This window comes from Penicillium antarcticum, assembly GCF_028974205.1.
Source record: "Penicillium antarcticum strain IBT 31339 chromosome Unknown utg000010l_segment0_segment0, whole genome shotgun sequence".
NCBI classification, from domain to species: domain Eukaryota; kingdom Fungi; phylum Ascomycota; class Eurotiomycetes; order Eurotiales; family Aspergillaceae; genus Penicillium; species Penicillium antarcticum.
This window is the reverse complement of record NW_026695308.1, coordinates 78,600-96,576: the sequence shown is the minus strand read 5'-3', so window position 1 is coordinate 96,576 and position 17,977 is coordinate 78,600. Positions and strand designations below refer to the sequence as shown.

The window sequence follows — 17,977 nt, the reverse complement described above, 5'->3', positions numbered from 1 at the left end:
ATATGGTGGACAGCTACTCCGAAACGTGGTTTCACCAGTCTAGTGTCGTTGCCCAGCTCGGTCAGCCACTCAGTGTTGTTGCGGGCCATTTCGGCCGACGTCTGGTTTTTGAATCGGATCACATATCCGGTCTTGGTAGTACCAATCCCTGCAACCTGTGCGTCCTGGGTAGATGGCGTCTTCAACAGTGCCGTCCTGATGTGGGTATTCGCAGCCGGGGTGGGGAGGTAGCGACCGAACGCGTCTCCGTTATTCTCTGCGCCCAGCGCTTCAGTGACAGATCGCTGAGTGCTGATTCGGACGCAATTCTTGTCTTTGTCAGTTTGTCGCCGGGCCTCCCGGGGTTGCGAGTTGTCTGTGGCGGCTGCAACGGCCGCCCATGATCGTGTCGGGGATGGTGTGTTCAGCCCGTCTACCTGCGACCGTAGCGCTAGGATCTCCTCCTGTAGCTTCTCATTCTGAGTTTGAAGCTCGTTCTGGTTATCTTTCACTTCTCTCAGTTCGCTCCGGGTGGCGTGAATGAGCGTGGTTTGTTCTTCAATGGTGTGTTGCAGGCGTACAATGATCTGCCAAATCTCTCTGGTTGTCACTCGTCCAGTGCCGGTTCCGGTATTGGTGAGCTCCACGGGTTCCGGGGCCGCGTGGGTCTGCTCGCTTTCCACTCGTGTATGTCTCCTGGTGCGGACCGTGGTCGTTGGTGCACGGTTTTCCGGTGCGTCGATCCCTGTGCCTCTTCGCGTGGTTGTGGTGGCAAGGGGCGCGGGAGCCCCCGTGGGTGGGTCCGCCATCCGTCTGGTGTTAGTTCCCGCTCGGCACACAACACAATAATGTTATATCGCAGTGCTCAAGAAACAGTCAGTCCCTCTTTTCATTACAGACGCATAGACCACCCCAATGGTACAGTAGAATTCGAAAACAGATTACCCCTTGGACACTGACGCTTTCTTTCCCAGAGCCCCACTTTGATTGCACTAGACCGAATTAGATCAAGGAAAGCCTCGCAATATCTTTTTAATGTATTCCGGATAGATCTCCATAGTTACCGTAATTACCGGTTCCGGCGTTGAGCAGACCAGTCACCGTGGCAATACACTGGATTTGAACGTACAGTGGTGTTGCATAATATTGGCATCCCCATGCGAATACTGCATGAAAACCGGAGGAACGTACTCCCGGTATAATACAGCTTAGTAATTAGCTTATGCACTTAAAACCCTCGTAAATAGGGGTAATACAACTCAGAGTCGTGAACATCTTCAATTGGTCAGATAAATTACTGGAATAGTTTTGTTTCAACACTATCTATTCATGCAAAAGTCTCAAATATTACCCCTATTTCTGGCTGTTCATTGTCAAATATAGTTACTGTAGTGGTGGAACCGGTGACATGGTAGAAATATGGGCGGGCTATGGGTCACGTGTTCAATCAGATAGCATTCCTCCTTGTTGAGTTCCAGCCGAGGACGGGGTTAGCATCATACAATTTTACTCTTTTCTTTTCGAGCCCTTTTATTATGAAGAAATCTTAAAGTATATGCGCCGCTGTCTACTATTGCTGTCAAGGGAGTGATTGGTTGCTTGTTCTCTCTATTGATATTGACCCGTCTGCTATGCCAGACTGCCATCGTGCCATCCCCATTTCAATAGTTGATTGGCACGAGTCAAACTAGAACCACTGACAACCGGTCAGTGGAAGGGAAATGACACCACGTATTTCGTTGGGGAAAATTGAAGAACACAGTTATCCTGTTCACCGATGACACAACGCTGTTCTCCTTCATTTCCCAATGACGTCATCGCATGAGCTTCACATATCGGTCACACAATACAATTTAAATCTTTGTTGAATAAATAACAATGCCTGCATTCACAGGTTCTTGCTTCTGCCACAATATCGAGTACGAGTTGCAGCTTGAATTGGCTGATGACGCGAGAACTTCTATCTGTCACTGTCGCAATTGCAAGGTATCATTCATTATTGGGGTTTTTGAACTGGAAAATTCTGACTTGATTTGGCCCGAAACAGAAAGCATTTGGAACAAACTACGGGTTGACAGCCAAGGTTCCAAAAGATGCCTTCCATCTCAACAAAGGCAGGCCAAAGGAGCATGCCGCAGATAACGGATCTGGCATCATCATCCACCGGGAGTTTTGTGATATATGTGGCAGCTTCATTCTGGAATATGGAGTATATGCTATGCCTCTAGAACCGGTTGAGAATAGGCTGACAAGAATGGTAGGACGCTGTCAAGAATGACTTTCGCTACATTTGTATTGGCTCATTGGATGACCCTGAGGCCTTCCCCCGAAGGGTGAATTCTTTTGCAAGGATCGTTCAAGCTGGATGCCCAAAATCCCTAGTAAGTGGGCCGAGAAGTACCTTTATTGAATGTTCTGATGGTTATAGATGTTTTTTACAAACATGAAGTCAAGCAGTGAGTCTATAAGGATCACTGAACTTGGGTCATGATTTGAATCTAGCTATCCCATACTTCAGGCAACTTTCTAGCAATGACAAAGCCCTATATGAATTGTCAATGTATGCGTTATTTACGGCTATCAGAACTCTAGTAGGGGGGATATAATTGCCTAACTTCTGTATTCATGGAACTGATATCGCTTTGCATACGTTTACTGTTTCCCAACCGCAGATGACGACATATGACTAGTCCTGTAACTTCAACGGTCTACTATCGCTACATGGATAACACCGTGATCCATGAGTATGCAGTCAAATTCCTCACGTTGGACAGCATTCAAGGCCTCCTTGCCGTTCGTCGCCTCCAAAAAGTCTTAGCTAGTCTAGGTTGCCGTGCTGAAGGCATTGATCTGCTGAAATATGGAAATGTAAGCCAGGAGCTTTCGTGGTGGTATAGCCACTCCAGGGTCTCTTACCCCTGGTCGACATACCCTTGTTTTAACGGGCCTAGCGAACAGAAACAGAAAATGCCTATTCCTCCAGAGAGACTGCATTTGGAGACGAAAATAAATTATCCAATCTGACTCTTTTGTATCCAGCTGATTATCTGGATTGGATATCTGACAATGATATTATGAAACGACGGTTCAAATCGCTGGGTTTCGTCAAAACTGCGAATAGTGTGCTTCAATTCCGTCTTTCGCAAACAGATCGATTTGATAATTTCACCGTCTATAATGTATGATCAGAAGATTATCATGTAGTCAACGAGCTACCGGGAATCCTTTGCGTATCGGAGCTCTATTATCTCTGAATCCATCAATCAAAGTTTCTATAATCAATCGAAGATCACGGGGTTTTCAATAAAGCTTACCTCACTGTGACGGAATATACGGAGATATAAATAAAACAAAGCTTCTCCAGCTTTTGCTCTAGCCAATGATGTGACCGGAAAGTCACATATATAACCTTGTATCGATAACAGTCAGAATATTTACCATGACATTTCGGCAACATATCGATATCAAGATTCATTGTATGATCCAAGGGGTTGATCGGAGCAAAACTTCTTTCAGAAATGGAAATATTCTCCTCGTACATGGTAGAGGTTTGACCAGTAGTTTTATCCTCGATAAACCTTGGTCAGCGACGTGCTGTTCCATCATTTTATTCCGTTTGTTCTACTGGTTCCGAGACCAAGCATAGACGAAAGTCACGCAGACCAGAGACGAAGTCACTTAGATATTCGGTACGCCAATGCTCACCTTTTTGGATCGTACTACGCTATGGTCAGAACACACCCGGTGGCATCCCTTTTATTTCAATGTACTCTTGAATGACTATGCTAGAAATCATACATTACGAAGAAGTCCAAAAGGAAAAACCACAAAGCGACGCATAGAAAGTATCTCCGGGTGATGAGCAATATTGAGGAGGAGCTTCAAGAGATGCTTGAGGAGGGAACCACGATCTTCCTCAGTCTCTGGACCAGATCAAAGCCGAGAAAGCGCAAAAGAATTCGGAAGTGCAAATCGCTGTCACGGCAAGAGATACTGCATTAGCCGAGCACGAGAAACTTCAGCAGGAGATTTGCCAATTGCAGCAGCAGCTGGAAATCATGAACACCGCGCTGCAAGATCAAGTCCCGTGCAATGATGTGCAGCTAGTGTTGGATCAGGCACACGCGAAACCGGTTTCCGCGACCACTCGATTCTGGAATGCAATCGACGCCCTCCAGAACAGATGACTGGCATCGTATTTGCCAGGCTCCGGAATGATTCAGGCAGACTGGCCCGATCGGGGCGGCGCGGGCATGCCTGGCCACAGTTTGCTCCCCAGCATCTTCCAATCGAACAATGACAATGTCCCGCTTGGTACTAAACATGAACTACCTACCACCAACTGAGATGAATCTTTTGTCTGACAGTTATAGTGCGCTGCTCTGAGTGAGTCCTCACTTTCTTGCAGAAGACGGCCTTTGCGATGTAGTTGACGCGTAGATAGTTCCTGAAGAACCATTTTGCTACATTTGTACTATATATGTCCCGTGACAAACCGTGTGTATTGTAAACTCTATTAATTTTCCTCAGGGGCAGGGCTACGTGCTTTTGTAGGTTGAGCACTCGCAAGCACCTGCGCCTCGATACAGTATTCAACATCACACCTCTCAAGGCCGAAACGGTCAGATACGCTATAGAGGAGAAAAAGGGCCTTGCCACGCGGGCCTGTGGATTGGTTACTAACGTAGGCTCCCTATGCCGTAAAGGAAACGCATTTCTAATGCTCTAACCCAATATTGCAATATCTGTGCTATGGGTTTCGTGGAAAAGCCCGCGCTTCTCTTGCGCATTACAGTCATCATTTCTTCTCGGCATTCAGCCAAAGCCTGCCGTAGTATTCCTATATAATTCAATCCAAAATCGCAGTTTATCGTTGAGTGAGATATCGCAAGTCGATAGATGTGGCACTGCCGTGCGAGTATCAACCGCTAAGGATCGTATTTCAATACCCGCAACCCATCTTTGATCGGTTGTTACATTTGTGCGATTCTTGAGCACTACTGTAGTTTAGCTTTCTTGAAAACTTCCTCACTCTACAGACCGGGTGCAAGCATAGTGGGCCAGGCAATACGAATCAGCTGCAATTACAGAATCAATGATATATTTGATCTACTCGATAACATATAGTGGCTCGCGACTATAGCCCGTCTTTTCAAGAGAGCCATCTCGGCATAGCTCATATACCAATCATAGTTTTCCGTCTGCACAGCTAAGGGAAGCATAGGTAGGATACGAAGACCCCAATGCAACGACAAACAATACATCGCTTGCCATGGCATCAAGTCAATCGAGCATTGTCCAGTCACCGTCCAATCCAGAATCGAGGCTGGGCGTGTCCATATTCTGTCAGTTGAGCAGGTAGTCACACCAAGACCAATATAGACTGACATATTACTCTGATGTACATGATTTCACAACTTTGGACCATCTAAAGGAGGAGATTAGCCGTTTTGAGTTACTAGGCAATACAAGACTATATCGAATTTTTGTTGCAAATGTTCAAGATTTATAAAACTTCACTATCTTAGTAGGCTAAAGCTTGGCCGCTTAATTTCAGTTCAGTGAGAGCTGGTGATTGCGAAGTCCGCCTACCACTGTATATGCTATGATGTGTCTCGTACCATCAATGCTAGCACTCAGGCGATCATCTAACTAGGAACTTGCCATTATAGTCCCGTTGCTAAGGGTTGTAATCTTGACTAGAATCAACCCTTAGGTCGAGCCTGTTTATGACTCTAGAGCTATGGGGACCAGTAGCTTTGTCACTATCATAGGGCCCGGCTGAACCGTGATAATTATTGCCAACAAATCTGCTGATCTTGGACACATGGTGTTCTAGACATGTCAATCTGTCCAGCTCCAGCGATCTCTGTGTAAGAGGCTATCACAACTCTTTCACTCATCACAGGTGTCGGTTTCATTACTAGGATTTGGATTGCGAGATTGATGATTGTAGGATCTTTCCCTTGTGGCTGCTTGCTCGTAATCGCCCTCTCTATCTTTTGCACGAGTTTCGACATACTGATGTTGAATGCTTATAATCAACAGTGTCTAGCCCGTATAATGCTAGTCAGGCAACGGTACGGTTGAGGGACAGATCGTGGAAATTGGAAACAGAAAAGCATTACGCAAGTATAACCCAGGAACCTTCTGAAAATAGCGCCGACCAGATGAGCCGTGCGTAACACTATAATCCAAAGTTCGGTAAAGGTGAGTAGGCTACCACTTGCTTTTGGTAAAAGATCACTGGAGCCTTAGTAAACTTACTTCATGTTTACAAAGACGTGATTCCAGTTTCTAGATGCGATTCATTATAGATTGAGCTGCTAGGCATTTCATAAACCATGACTTGGCAATTAGAAGTAGTTGCGGTACTTCATTGACGAGTTCCCTAGATGACTTCCTTCACTGATGATCCAAGGGCATCGATCAAGATCGACCTCAATGCTGAGTCCGAATATACCGAACCCCTGTCTATTTATTGGCCTTGAGCCAATAGGCTCACTAGTTCTTAGGGTTTAACAAGTCCTAATGTCTCAATGAGCATTTGTGCATGCGTACATGTGCACACACGCACTCCAACGTCAGTCGCAGATCCGATTTCTTGGCATTGGGCCGATATCACTCTGCGCATGAGCACTATACCATCCAAGTCTTGCCCAGAGAGCAATGTGCAATGTGGAAAAATGACCCTCAAGTACTCCCATTGCTTTGTTACTCGTACGCTAGTGTAAAGACGACTGCATGGCTCGCGGTGTGCTGATTTGTGCCACGTGAATCGGAGATGTGACTGTCACATAACTTTTCAGGGATGTGAACCTGATTCAAACGAAAACTCCTTATACTCCACCTCGTCCGCGAAATTGACGGTACTCTCAATATCGTTGGCCGCAGAAAAGGCTACGTCAACTGTTTGCTAAGAAATACCTTGGTGATCCGAAGAGGCGTTATTTGCCCTTGGTAAGCTTGAAAGACGTTTGAAGTTATTCAAGTGAAGTCTCATGGGTTCGGAAACATTGTGTCCAGCATTTCGGGTACACAAGGTTTTCTAGCACTCGTCTATTATTAGTGAGCTGGGACTTGTCCTACGTGAGATTTCAGAATGGACGCAGGCGGTTCATTCACTCGACTACGTCATACCAGGAAACCTTTTCCGCAGCGTGCTCATTTGGCAGGGATATGTTCTCAGCAGACCCACCAAACTGGGAGCAGCGGGGAACAGGACGGTTTGAGACTGGGATGCAATAGCGTAGAACGTAGGTGAAAGTAGTGGGCTAGATAGGCATTGATAACCATTCACAGATTCCGCAGCTGCGTTACTCGGCATATTCACACATAGGACGTCGTTCGCGTTCTGAAAAGTCTTATGAATAGACCCATGGAAAAATAGACTTGAAAAGAAAATCTTCTAAGTACATCGATCATCGCACCTACATTGTGCACTTGGCTCTCTTGGTTGTCTTATGCGTCTGTAGTAAAGCAAGACAAACCAGGAGCATAAGCGAACTCAGGCCCAGGGCGATCAATTCGTGAAGTAATGCCAGACCAACTCTGGAAGCATAAGTCACGGTTTCCACTACTCTGGAGTTTTATAGAGCCCTCTTATATAAATTACTTAATACCTTGTGCGCTATCGTGCCTAGCCGAGAGATATCTCTTTGGTTTCCCCACCTTACCTTGGCCCACTTGAGGGAATATTTCTCGTCAAATGAGAGAATAGCGGAAACCTTTTCCGGGAATGGACTGGGCGATAAAGATCTATCTACCTTCATCTACATCTGCACATACCCAAGTGGACATCTATCATTGTACAAACGTTCGAAAAAGTGATTGGCCATCGCCTAATTTGAAACAAAAGGCACCTAATACGCCCCTGGTTTGCCACTGAGGGCTTTGGCAGCCATTGACGTAGCCAGTGGTCCACAATATCGTTGAATTAGAGACGAGATCGTCCCCGCACCTATCTTAAAAGGACACCCAACAGTTGCACCATCCATAATGTGCGTCCTTTTTCTTTTTTCCATGGCCTAACTACTCTTGTATTCAATTCAAGCTTATCTACAATCTCATAGACCGGATAATAACGAGAGGTGAAGTGATTATCCATGTTGCCGAAAAATTGTCTAGAAACGAGGGCCAACTGAACAGCATTTGATCGGTCCACTTGAATTGGACGTTAGATCGAAATTAGAGGGCTGATTGCAACTTCTCATCCGCAATTATCTGGCTATCAACGTGATTAGTCTTGTTGCGAGAAAACCACGTCAGAGAGTCTCAGAATGTCTAGCAGAGTTCCTATTCCACGCCTGAGAAACGAACGCCGCAAATCCACTGGCACACGCACTATGAGGGCATGCAACTCATGTCGACAGCGTAAATGGAAATGTGACGGTAATAAGCCGATATGTGCGCAGTGCAAAGCCCATTCGCTGGAGTCATGTATTTATTCTGAACACAAACTCGTGAGGGAGAGGAAGGAATTGGAGTTAACGAAAGAGAGACTCGTTCTCTGCGAAGACGTGCTTCGGGAACTGTCTTCGAAAGTCGATGCATCTACCTCCAGGAAAATTGAAGACGTTTTGCAGGTGAGTAGTGCTCTTCGCAACACAAGACATATCCTATCATGATCGTGCTAACGGACAAAGCACTTCCATTCGCAGAAAGCCACCAGGAGAAGACTTTCTAGTGCCTCTTCATCCTCGTCTCTCGACTCGTTAGATGGGATAGACGTCGTGGACGAAGATGTCAACCAAAACAAAGAGAGCAGGGCCACTGGGTATATTGGAAAAAGCTCTGAAGTGGCCTGGATGCAAAGGCTGGATTCGGAGACTAAAATTCAAGGAGGTAAAGGGCCTTTCTCGGAAGGTAACCGACCGTACCAGGAATCTGCCAAGGTGCCTGTTTCCTCCTTGAACTACCATCTCGACTCTATCGATGTATCGAAACTGGAAATAAGCAATCCTTATGCGCTACCATCGAAAGAACTTGCCCACTGTTTGATTAGCCTCTTCTTCAAGAACGTCTACCCTTCCTTTCCCATCATTCGACAAGATCTTTTTCTTAACCAATTTTACCGGCTCTATTCGACGCACTCAATAAATCCAGGGGAAAAGTGGCTTGCAGTATTCAATTTGATACTTGCCATAGGCAGTAAATACTGCTCTTTGAGGGGACAAGATGTTCAGGAACCTTGTGACATATTTTTTGCTCGTGCGCAGTCCCTCAATATATCTGAATGCATTCTGAATGATCACGAGGATCTTCAGCAGGTGCAGGTGGAGACTCTAACTGCATTTTATTTCTTAGCTTCAGCGCGAGTCAACAGGTAAGAGTCTGAGCATTATCAATTGGCGACAGTTTCGTCATTTTTCTTGGTGTCTATCTTCTGACTTCGATAAAGAGCTTGGAAAATGATAGGAATTGCAAGCCGTTCAGCCATAGCTTTAGGGATCCACCTTCGAGTCACACACGAGCAATTCGATCTTGAATCCCTAGGGTCCCGAGCAAGGTTATGGTGGTCTATTTTTATATTAGAGCACACCCTTTCTACAATGACTGGCCGGGTCTCTTGTGTCGGAAAAAATTCATCTGTCCCTCCCCCTGCTCCATCCGAAGGCCTAGAATATTCCCCAAATGCGATTGGCGGATCAAGTCACGAACGCTTGATCAAAAACAGCTCCGTACAATGGACAATTCTTCTGCAACAGCCTAAAGCCCAACAGGAAATGCTGAAGACTATGGCTCCCAACCACTCTCTCTTCTTCTTTTGTCTCGTTGATTTGATCTTCATCTCACAAACATCACTTGACCACGTTTATAACAACGTCCACATTCAGACGAAACAAGTGCGAAGGCATATTGACCGCTACAACAAGAAGCTTGACCAGTGGCATTCTGGCTTGCCTGACTGCATGCATTTTCGAGATGACCACAGGGCATCCACTACCAGTGATCCATACCAGGTCTCTTTGTCACTTCACTATTACAGCATCCGTATAGTCCTGAACCGACCCTGTTTTACTCTGCCAAAGGCGAATGAAAAGACCGGCATCAGATCCTTCCGCTCTCACTTAGAGCGGAATACTGCTTTGCTCTGCTTACGCTCCTCGTTAGCAATAGTCTTTCTTCTTCCTAATTCGCCAGATGTCGACTGGGCCTATCATGTTGCCCCTTGGTGGGCCTTTTTACATTTTCTTGTTCAAGCCACCACAATACTTCTATTGCATTTGTCAGTAGAGGACTTCAAAACTGCGCAACCCAGCGAGGGCTCTTCCAAATACACCGCCATACTTGCAGATGTGATCACAGCATCTGAAAGAGCTATGAATTGGCTGCACTGTCTTAAAAGGACAGACGAAGCGGCAAAACGGGCTTTTGAGCGGTTGAATGATTGCGTCGAACGCATCAAATCACAGAAGGGCTTATATATGAATGGCTTTTATCTAAAAGATGCATATAGGACGACAACTATTGTCCCTCTTCATGCACAATCCGGCATTTCAGGGGACTTGAGTGACAAATCGAGTTCTCAGGGCCTCGAAACTTTTTGCCCTACCCCCCAAAATGAGGATGCGCAGATTGAGAAGAAAAATAGTAGTGCATTTCGCCAATGGTCAGAAGTACCAGGAGTGGCTCTCGACGATCTGCAGTATCCCTTCGGAGTGATTGGTGACTCTGATATGTCAGGTTACATTCAACACCGAACCGATTCCATGTTGAGCGAGTTACTAAGTTCACTAGGCGTGCCACCAAGTCAATCTTTTGATGAGCTGTGACTAGGAGCCATCCTCCCTCAATCCCGAGTATGACGCGTATATCAAATTACATTTCATCCAGCATTGAAGATACAATACACATAATTCTTTGCAATGCCTGAAACATCATCTACTTTGTAGTTGTAAGTTCGACGTCAAATCAAGCACCAATGGGGGCCAGCAGATGGCCCTCCTTGTACATAAGAAGCAGCAGCTAACCCTCATATAGCTGGTATTCACTAGGGCAGAAGTTTCTTGCAGATAGTCGTTTTGATAATATATGATGCATTATGTGGTCATCCACAATGTGATGATGGATACAATGAGTCGCTTTTATGCAAGTTAGCGGAACCCAAGCCGCGGTACATACCACGGTCTGAATTTAGCTGGTTACATATTACGTGAACATGGATGCTGTTCAGACTAGCTATTATTGGAATAAGGGCTATAAAATGGAAAGTCTTTCTGTATTGCTTGTGAGTTGGCAGTTTCGAAAGAAGTCCCTTCATCAGAGACACTAAGCTGGGCAGAGGAAGAGAAGGGAAGGAGAGAAAGGCCGAGTCCTGCTATCTGCTTCTGTCACGTGTATCTATATCCACTCTTTTTATTTAGTCTTGGTTTTCCGTACATTTAAAATACACCGTTCTTGACCCCTTTTGTTGACAGGGATGGCTGGCGACGACTCTCACCTCCTCGTGGTGCCGGCTGGGAACCTGTGAATGCCTTAGGTGGGATGTATCCGCAGGACTAAGAAGAGTCACCGCTGGCTAGAGCTACGGCGGGAGCGAGAGCCCGGGGGCCCTGACCCCACGCACAGGCGGCAAGGGAATACCATCGATGCTCAAAGGACAGTGATTTCGAGAGGTAAATCGGTCGGTGAAATGCTAGCAAGACCGCTTGCGCATGATAGCTTGGCTCACCGGGAGCTGCAGTGAACTTCAACGTGTATGAGCTTGGACGGAAAAAGGAAGGCTTAGGAGCCACATTCACCGGCCTTCTATCAAACAGGGAAGCATATAAGCACTCACGATAGCATGCAGTTATGTGTATGTCCGAATGATCCGTTCCCGCTCGCTCGCACGTGTCGACAAGCTCAGCAACGCGGAGAGGAAGAGTAATCAGGAGGACTCTATCAGACGTGGTTCTCGGGTCATAGGGCTTCTCTTTGATTCGGCCGTCCTCGATTTTGTTTGCTCGATTCAGAACTGAGATGTCAATTTTTACAGTAACCTGCGCTGAGCCGTTTTAGTTTAAATCGCGGCAGAACTGTTATAGTAATGGTAGTAATACCATCAATAGGTCATTGTTATGGTACCGTGATATTACATTGAACCATCCATATGTGTTTTGTAGAGCGGGCAGGATCTTCAACTAGCTTCCAACCTTAGCAAGGGGTCGGAGTCAACAATCCATCATTCTCCACTGTGTCTCTCCACGCATGTCCATACGGTATCTGCGCTGGCTAAAGCAAGAAACTATGTAAGAAAATCGTGATGGAAGCAGAAAGGAGACCTCAATGGCTCAATCACAAAGTAAAGAGAATTCCAGTAGGAAACCAAGTACCGGATGGAATAAGACCGATCGATGCCCTTCGAGTCCGTAATAGGGCATAGATGGGGTGGATGTATCTCAGGGCAAGCAGATCGCTTAGGCTCTTGCGTCTCCTTTCCTTTGGATCTGCACGTCCGGCAGTAGAGCGTGCTTGTACAGGTCTGCACGGCACACATTGAACGTTGGGCGTATTACAGCGTGAGCGGGAATGTGATGGATGCATCTGATGATGTCAGAGGTCCTCGCTGGTGGTTCTCTGTGTAGCTGTATGCAAGCGAAGGTACCTGGGAAAGCGCAGACAAAGTCCCGGTTAGCTGGCTTGTGCGATAGTTTGGCACCTGTACTTGTGTAAATAAGCACTGAAACCTCAGCGAGGAATTAATACCTGATATCCATTGGGCAGATCACTCCGGGGATATGCTTCTTGCTGCTGTTGAAATAGTTCATTGCCAGCCATTACTGGGTAGCACATGCTGAACGGACCGATGAGATCCTCGTCGTAGGCGATCTTGCCCGCCGTGTGTATTGGAAGGAGCCCAGGGACTACTGAGATGACTGAATCGCTGTATTCCGTCTGGTAAGCGGCAACCAAGTTGACATTCTTTGGTATAGCGTGGAAGAGAGGAGAATGGTTGTAGTCTGATTGCCAGTAGGCGTCACAGGGGGCCATGAAAGGATAGTAAAGGGCTTGTGTGTGGAATGCCGATAGCTGGGGAGTGCACTGTTGAGCGAAAACGCTTTGGCGATCATTGGAAATCGCGTAGTATTTACAAGACGCAAGTCGGCCAGACGAATCCAGGTGAGGCTTGACATCTGCAACAGACTCGGACGCTCTTCGAGTCGCGGTGGGAGATGACTTTGATAAAATTTGCTCTGTGTGTGATTGTTCTGGAGTAGTAGAAAATGGAGCTCGTCGCTCCAGATCCTCCGACCGGCGCTTTAGCTTCTTTCCTGTAAGATCATAGCAAGTGAGAAACATGTACAAGGCTGTCAAGTCAAAAACGGTACTCACGATAGTTACGTTGAGCTATGCGGTTCTGAATGCGACGACGCTCTGCGAGATCGGTGATTTGAGTCCAGTCTTCGTCGGCGTGGACGTTGGGTTTAAATTTGCTGAGATAATTTTGACTGCCACGAGATGCTGAATGAACATCGTACTCAGTGGAGCAATGCATGTTGGAGACAGATGGCGGGGGATCGGCAGTATGATAAGTATAAGCAGGATGAAAGCAAGGAAATTTACTGTAAAGGGTTCTTCGAACTCAGTTACACCCCCTTTTATCTCTTAGTTCATCGCAAACTCGGCTCTAAAACAACGTCCTAGCCTTTTAATGGCCTAGCTTGTTAATCATCTACTGTAACAAAAATATACTTCAAGGAAAAATCACATGATGAAGGGCCCCGTCATGTCCCGAAAATAGTCATAACATAATATTAATGATCGCAACTATGTTGCATCCAGCCTCAGCGGCCATATGAGACGTGGTAAACGATTGACTCTAACATATTAAAGATGAGGCCAAGATATGAAACGGAAAGCCTTGGGACCATATCCTTTAAACTGGAAGTCTTAGTGAAGACGGTGTGATGTGTAAAGTATCAGGAATTGGCGAACAATGAAAGGGAGGAGGGCCAGCTCGCTTGGGTGGCCAGCTCGCATGGGAAATACGCACGAGCCAAGCGTGTCGGATTTTGCCTATCCATCATGGAATTTGAGAACATCTTCCGTGTCAAAAGTACCCTTCACGTTGAGTCGACAAGACAGCTTCTGCCGCCGGAGACCGGGAGCCACTCCCACCCTATCACAGGGTATTAAACGTAAATTAAAGCCCCACCTGTATCAGTAGGATTAGTACACGGGCCTCATTTTGGCTAAGATCGTTTTACACCCGGAGGAAGGGACGGGTGATCCGCCCGTGGTGAGGCTTGGAATATTCCCTACTGTGTAGCTTTGAATACTGTCTCACTTGTGTAGATAACTTATGCCTGATAATGAGTGAAAGTAATAGTATCTCTTCCACTTCCAAATATTCTGAACTCGTGGATAACTCGGCAATTGTCAATTATGACTTGGCTCTGTCCAGCTCCCCACAAAAAAATCTGATTGAATCCTCTGCCAACGCCAACGCCAACACTTTCCGCGAAGATTTGTTCACACCCTACAAAGACGATCGGGTCAACGATAAAGTTCCTATCCCACGAAGTTCTCAGTCCAACAGTTGTATTTCTAGGGGCCGAGTCAGCCAGGCTTGCCGAAATTGTCAGGTGCAAAAGGCAAAATGCAGTGGACACCGTCCAGCATGCCGCCGGTGTCAGAAAGCCGGCGTTAGGTGTTTTTATGGCGAGCGGAAAGGGAAAAAGATGATGGAGTGAGTGCCACACGCCGACAACATTTCCGAACAATTTTAATGAAGTACTTCAGCCAGTTGGACGATCTCACCACACATATTGATACCCTTGAATCATTACTGCGCGGTCTTTATCCCAAGCTTGACTTGTCGTCAGCCCAACTAGTGGACCGGACGTTAATGGGAATGAGCCCTCGCAGTCCGTTCCCCGAAGCTTATTTTCGCAATCCAAACGCGTCGACTGTTCCCCCAAGCCATACCCAACTTTCAAGGGTTTTCCCTTTGAGGGGTGTAGACTACACTGAGGAAGACTTCAATCGTGATAAAAAAGTACAAGCGACAGGATATGTGGGCGAATTTTCGGAAATAGCGTGGTTGTACCGACTCAAACGCGATCTTGATCAACACAGCTCCACAGAAATCAAACAGGCACCCGGAAGCCCTGCAATCTCTTCCGCCGACTACTTCCAAGACAACCAGGAGCTTTCGATACTCGATTATGTCGATCTCTCATGCTGGCCCTCGCAACACATCGCTGACGTACTTGTTGACGCTTACTTCCACGCCGTACACCCTACGTTCCCTATAATTGGCAAGACCATCTTCCTGGACCAGTATCGGACCTTCTATTCGAAAACAAACTCGCGACCTCACAGAACATGGCTGGCCTTACTCAACCTGGTGTTTTCTATTGCGGCCAGGCATATGTATCTTACTGATCAGTCCCATATAGACGGCGATGACCATCGGTCATTTTTCGCACGGGCATGGAAGCTAGGGATTGGGAACGTTGCGTTCTTAGATCACTCAAACCTACAGCAGGTGCAGGTCGAGGGCTTGGCCGCTTTGTATCTTCTCTCTGTTGGTCAAGTCAATAGGTAAGTATCCTGCAAGGGAATTGTATAGTGTACAAAATCAGTTTTCTGATTCAATGAAATAATTATTTATAGGTCCTGGAAAATGATTGGTGCTGCGATCCGATCAGCGATGACCATGGGTCTAAATTTTCGAAGCCAGAGCGAGAGCGTGCCGCACTTTTCAAAAGAGCTTCGGTATCGGTTGTGGTGGGCTCTTTTCATGCTGGAGACTGTTCTATGTGAGATGACTGGCCGTGCATTCAGCATGTGAGAGACATTCTGCTCTACACCACTTCCATTACCATTCGAAGAAGAGCATTTCTGGGATGCGCGGGTTGTGCAGCTTATCGCCGACCATAACACTCGGGATGCATTTTGCAATTCTTTACTTCCGAACAGCGCCAAAAACTCATAACGGGAGCGTATAAGTCGAAATCATTTAACACAACGTCAACTCGGAATATTGAATATGCAGGAACGGACTACCTCGGTTACGCGTAACAGTCCGAGAATCAACACATCGCTATACTTCTTGTACGCAGTGGATTTAGCCCACCTCTTACGAGAGGCAATCGAAAATCTGTATGCTTCTAGAGTGGCACAGCAATCGTGGGACGAGATCGAACCCGCAATCACCACGCTGAACAACCGTGCTGACGACTGGCTATCTCACCTCCCGACTGATTTCGATTTCACAACGCCAAATACAAGCCATAGATTCGCACAGCAACGTGCCAATCTTGGCTTTCAATTCTACGCCACTCGGCTGATAATCACGCAACCTTCTCTCCGCTCTCTCTCTGTGCAGTCATCCGAAGCAAGATCTCTCGGAGCAAGGTGCGACAACCTGGCAGCAATTTGCGTCAAAGCGGCAAGTCAAGTGCTCGTCCTCCTACCTGAGAACACAGATCAGCTTTGGCTGGACCATCTCGCTCCATGGTGGTGCATCCTCCACAACGTAATGCAATCGACCACTGTCCTACTAGTCGAGCTCTTCGCCCGCACTCATCCGGGCACCCCTAAGGCTGCCAAAATTATAGACTTGGTCAAGAAAGCCATTGGATGGCTGAAAAAGATGTCTGTCAAAGATCCCGCCTCACAAAGGGCATGGCTAGTCTGCAAGGATATCCTTGCACGGCACGGGTCGAAATTTGGGTTGGACAAAGATCTGGTCGCACCGGATCCCGCATACAGATGATCATTATTTTATATACAGCTCTTGGGTATTTGATTCCGCTTAAACTCAGGTCCGGGGGAGTTGATACGTTATCCATTGATTCATTGTGCATTTTCGGCTCTATCAATATTATATGATCGTTACTCGGTATTGGAAACTAGGTTTACTAATGAAGCTACGGACGTAAGATAGGGTTTTCCTTACTAAGTGGATTTATCGGCTAAATATGGGGCTTTCTTGGCAACACAGATCGCAAAACACGAGGATAAAATGATGGCTGACTAGCCATGAACTACGATAAGCATGGCTATCAACAGTCTGGTATCAATTCTAGCTCGACATTTCTGAAATCTTAGCATTTCCATCGAAAGATCTCGCTACCATTATCTGCCTATACAGTTACGAGAAATGAGTTATGTACTGTATCGTCGTGCATGTCTTTTTACGTTTCATGAGTATCTTCCCTTACTAAGTAAAGAGACAATCCAGTTTGGCCTTGGATCTGACCACCTAGCAATTTTGTCATGCAGTTTATACCCCCACATGTACGGGTGGCAACTAACAGCAGCAACAGCAGCATTCACAGAATTCATAGCAAGCAAGGCCGGCGCACCTAGATCTGTTACCTTCTGTATCCTAGTTGCCTGTGACTGGAACAATACTTACAACCCACAGCAAATTTCTGCCCCTTCTCCTCCCCCGCGCAGGGTCATTTTCATTGAATGAGATTGATTCTGGTTTCGTCAGCATGGCTCAACATTCCCGGCAGATGATATTTGCGGTTTATGGGTTGGTCGAGTTAGTTCTCACAGGTTCCGTGGTAATAACTTGCGTGACGCCTATCACATCGGACTCAAAGGGTCGCCGTGTCGTCAAGTTATTGGTATCCAGCGTATGTACCAGATTGCAACTGAGGCCGATAAGTTCCATCCAACTTATCATAATGGAATGATATAGCGTATAACTATAGGATGAGAAACAAATAGACGGACAACACAGCTTGAATAAGTTACGGGGGTCATAAATAGGTTCAAAAACTACGGGTTCAACACCTTGATCTTGTTTTCAGCATCGTTACTCCGCTTTTGCCTGTTTATTAGCTTTCATCTACACAAAAAGTCGTCTGAGTGGCGGTTCATCCCGTATTTTCCGTACTGTGACCTGCAAAACATCTGTGGAAGCTGCAAAACTTACAATGTTTCTTTTCAGCCTGATAATTCCAGCAGCGGCTAAAGGCGTTTAAGTAAGCCCTGCTGAAAGCCGAGCCCTCATTATGCTGTGGAGAATGTCGCCACACGATTACTGTATCGG

The 17,977-nt window shown here is 46.4% G+C and overlaps 4 protein-coding genes across 4 annotated transcripts; 3 read left to right on the top strand and 1 right to left on the bottom strand.

The window, feature by feature from the left end:
• Nucleotides 1-3,837: 3,837 nt before the first annotated feature.
• Nucleotides 3,838-4,166, top strand: N7508_011055 (uncharacterized protein; the record flags this gene model as incomplete). Its single annotated transcript, XM_058469115.1, has 2 exons — nucleotides 3,838-3,898; nucleotides 3,919-4,166. 2 exons carry the CDS (start codon nucleotides 3,838-3,840, stop codon nucleotides 4,164-4,166), a joined length of 309 nt encoding a protein of 102 aa, XP_058314093.1.
• Nucleotides 4,167-4,193: 27 nt separating this feature from the next.
• Nucleotides 4,194-4,369, top strand: N7508_011054 (uncharacterized protein; the record flags this gene model as incomplete). Its single annotated transcript, XM_058469114.1, has 2 exons — nucleotides 4,194-4,293; nucleotides 4,353-4,369. 2 exons carry the CDS (start codon nucleotides 4,194-4,196, stop codon nucleotides 4,367-4,369), a joined length of 117 nt encoding a protein of 38 aa, XP_058314092.1.
• Nucleotides 4,370-12,475: 8,106 nt separating this feature from the next.
• On the bottom strand, nucleotides 12,476-13,459 carry N7508_011053 (bZIP transcription factor; the record flags this gene model as incomplete). The annotated part of the gene is made up of 3 exons (XM_058469113.1): nucleotides 12,476-12,622; nucleotides 12,670-13,235; nucleotides 13,297-13,459. 3 exons carry the CDS (start codon nucleotides 13,457-13,459, stop codon nucleotides 12,476-12,478), a joined length of 876 nt encoding a protein of 291 aa, XP_058314091.1.
• Nucleotides 13,460-14,692: 1,233 nt separating this feature from the next.
• Nucleotides 14,693-16,687, top strand: N7508_011052 (fungal specific transcription factor domain-containing protein; the record flags this gene model as incomplete). The annotated part of the gene is made up of 3 exons (XM_058469112.1): nucleotides 14,693-15,510; nucleotides 15,583-15,728; nucleotides 16,032-16,687. The coding sequence occupies 3 exons, from the start codon at nucleotides 14,693-14,695 to the stop codon at nucleotides 16,685-16,687; spliced, it is 1,620 nt and encodes a 539-aa protein (XP_058314090.1).
• Nucleotides 16,688-17,977: the final 1,290 nt, after the last annotated feature.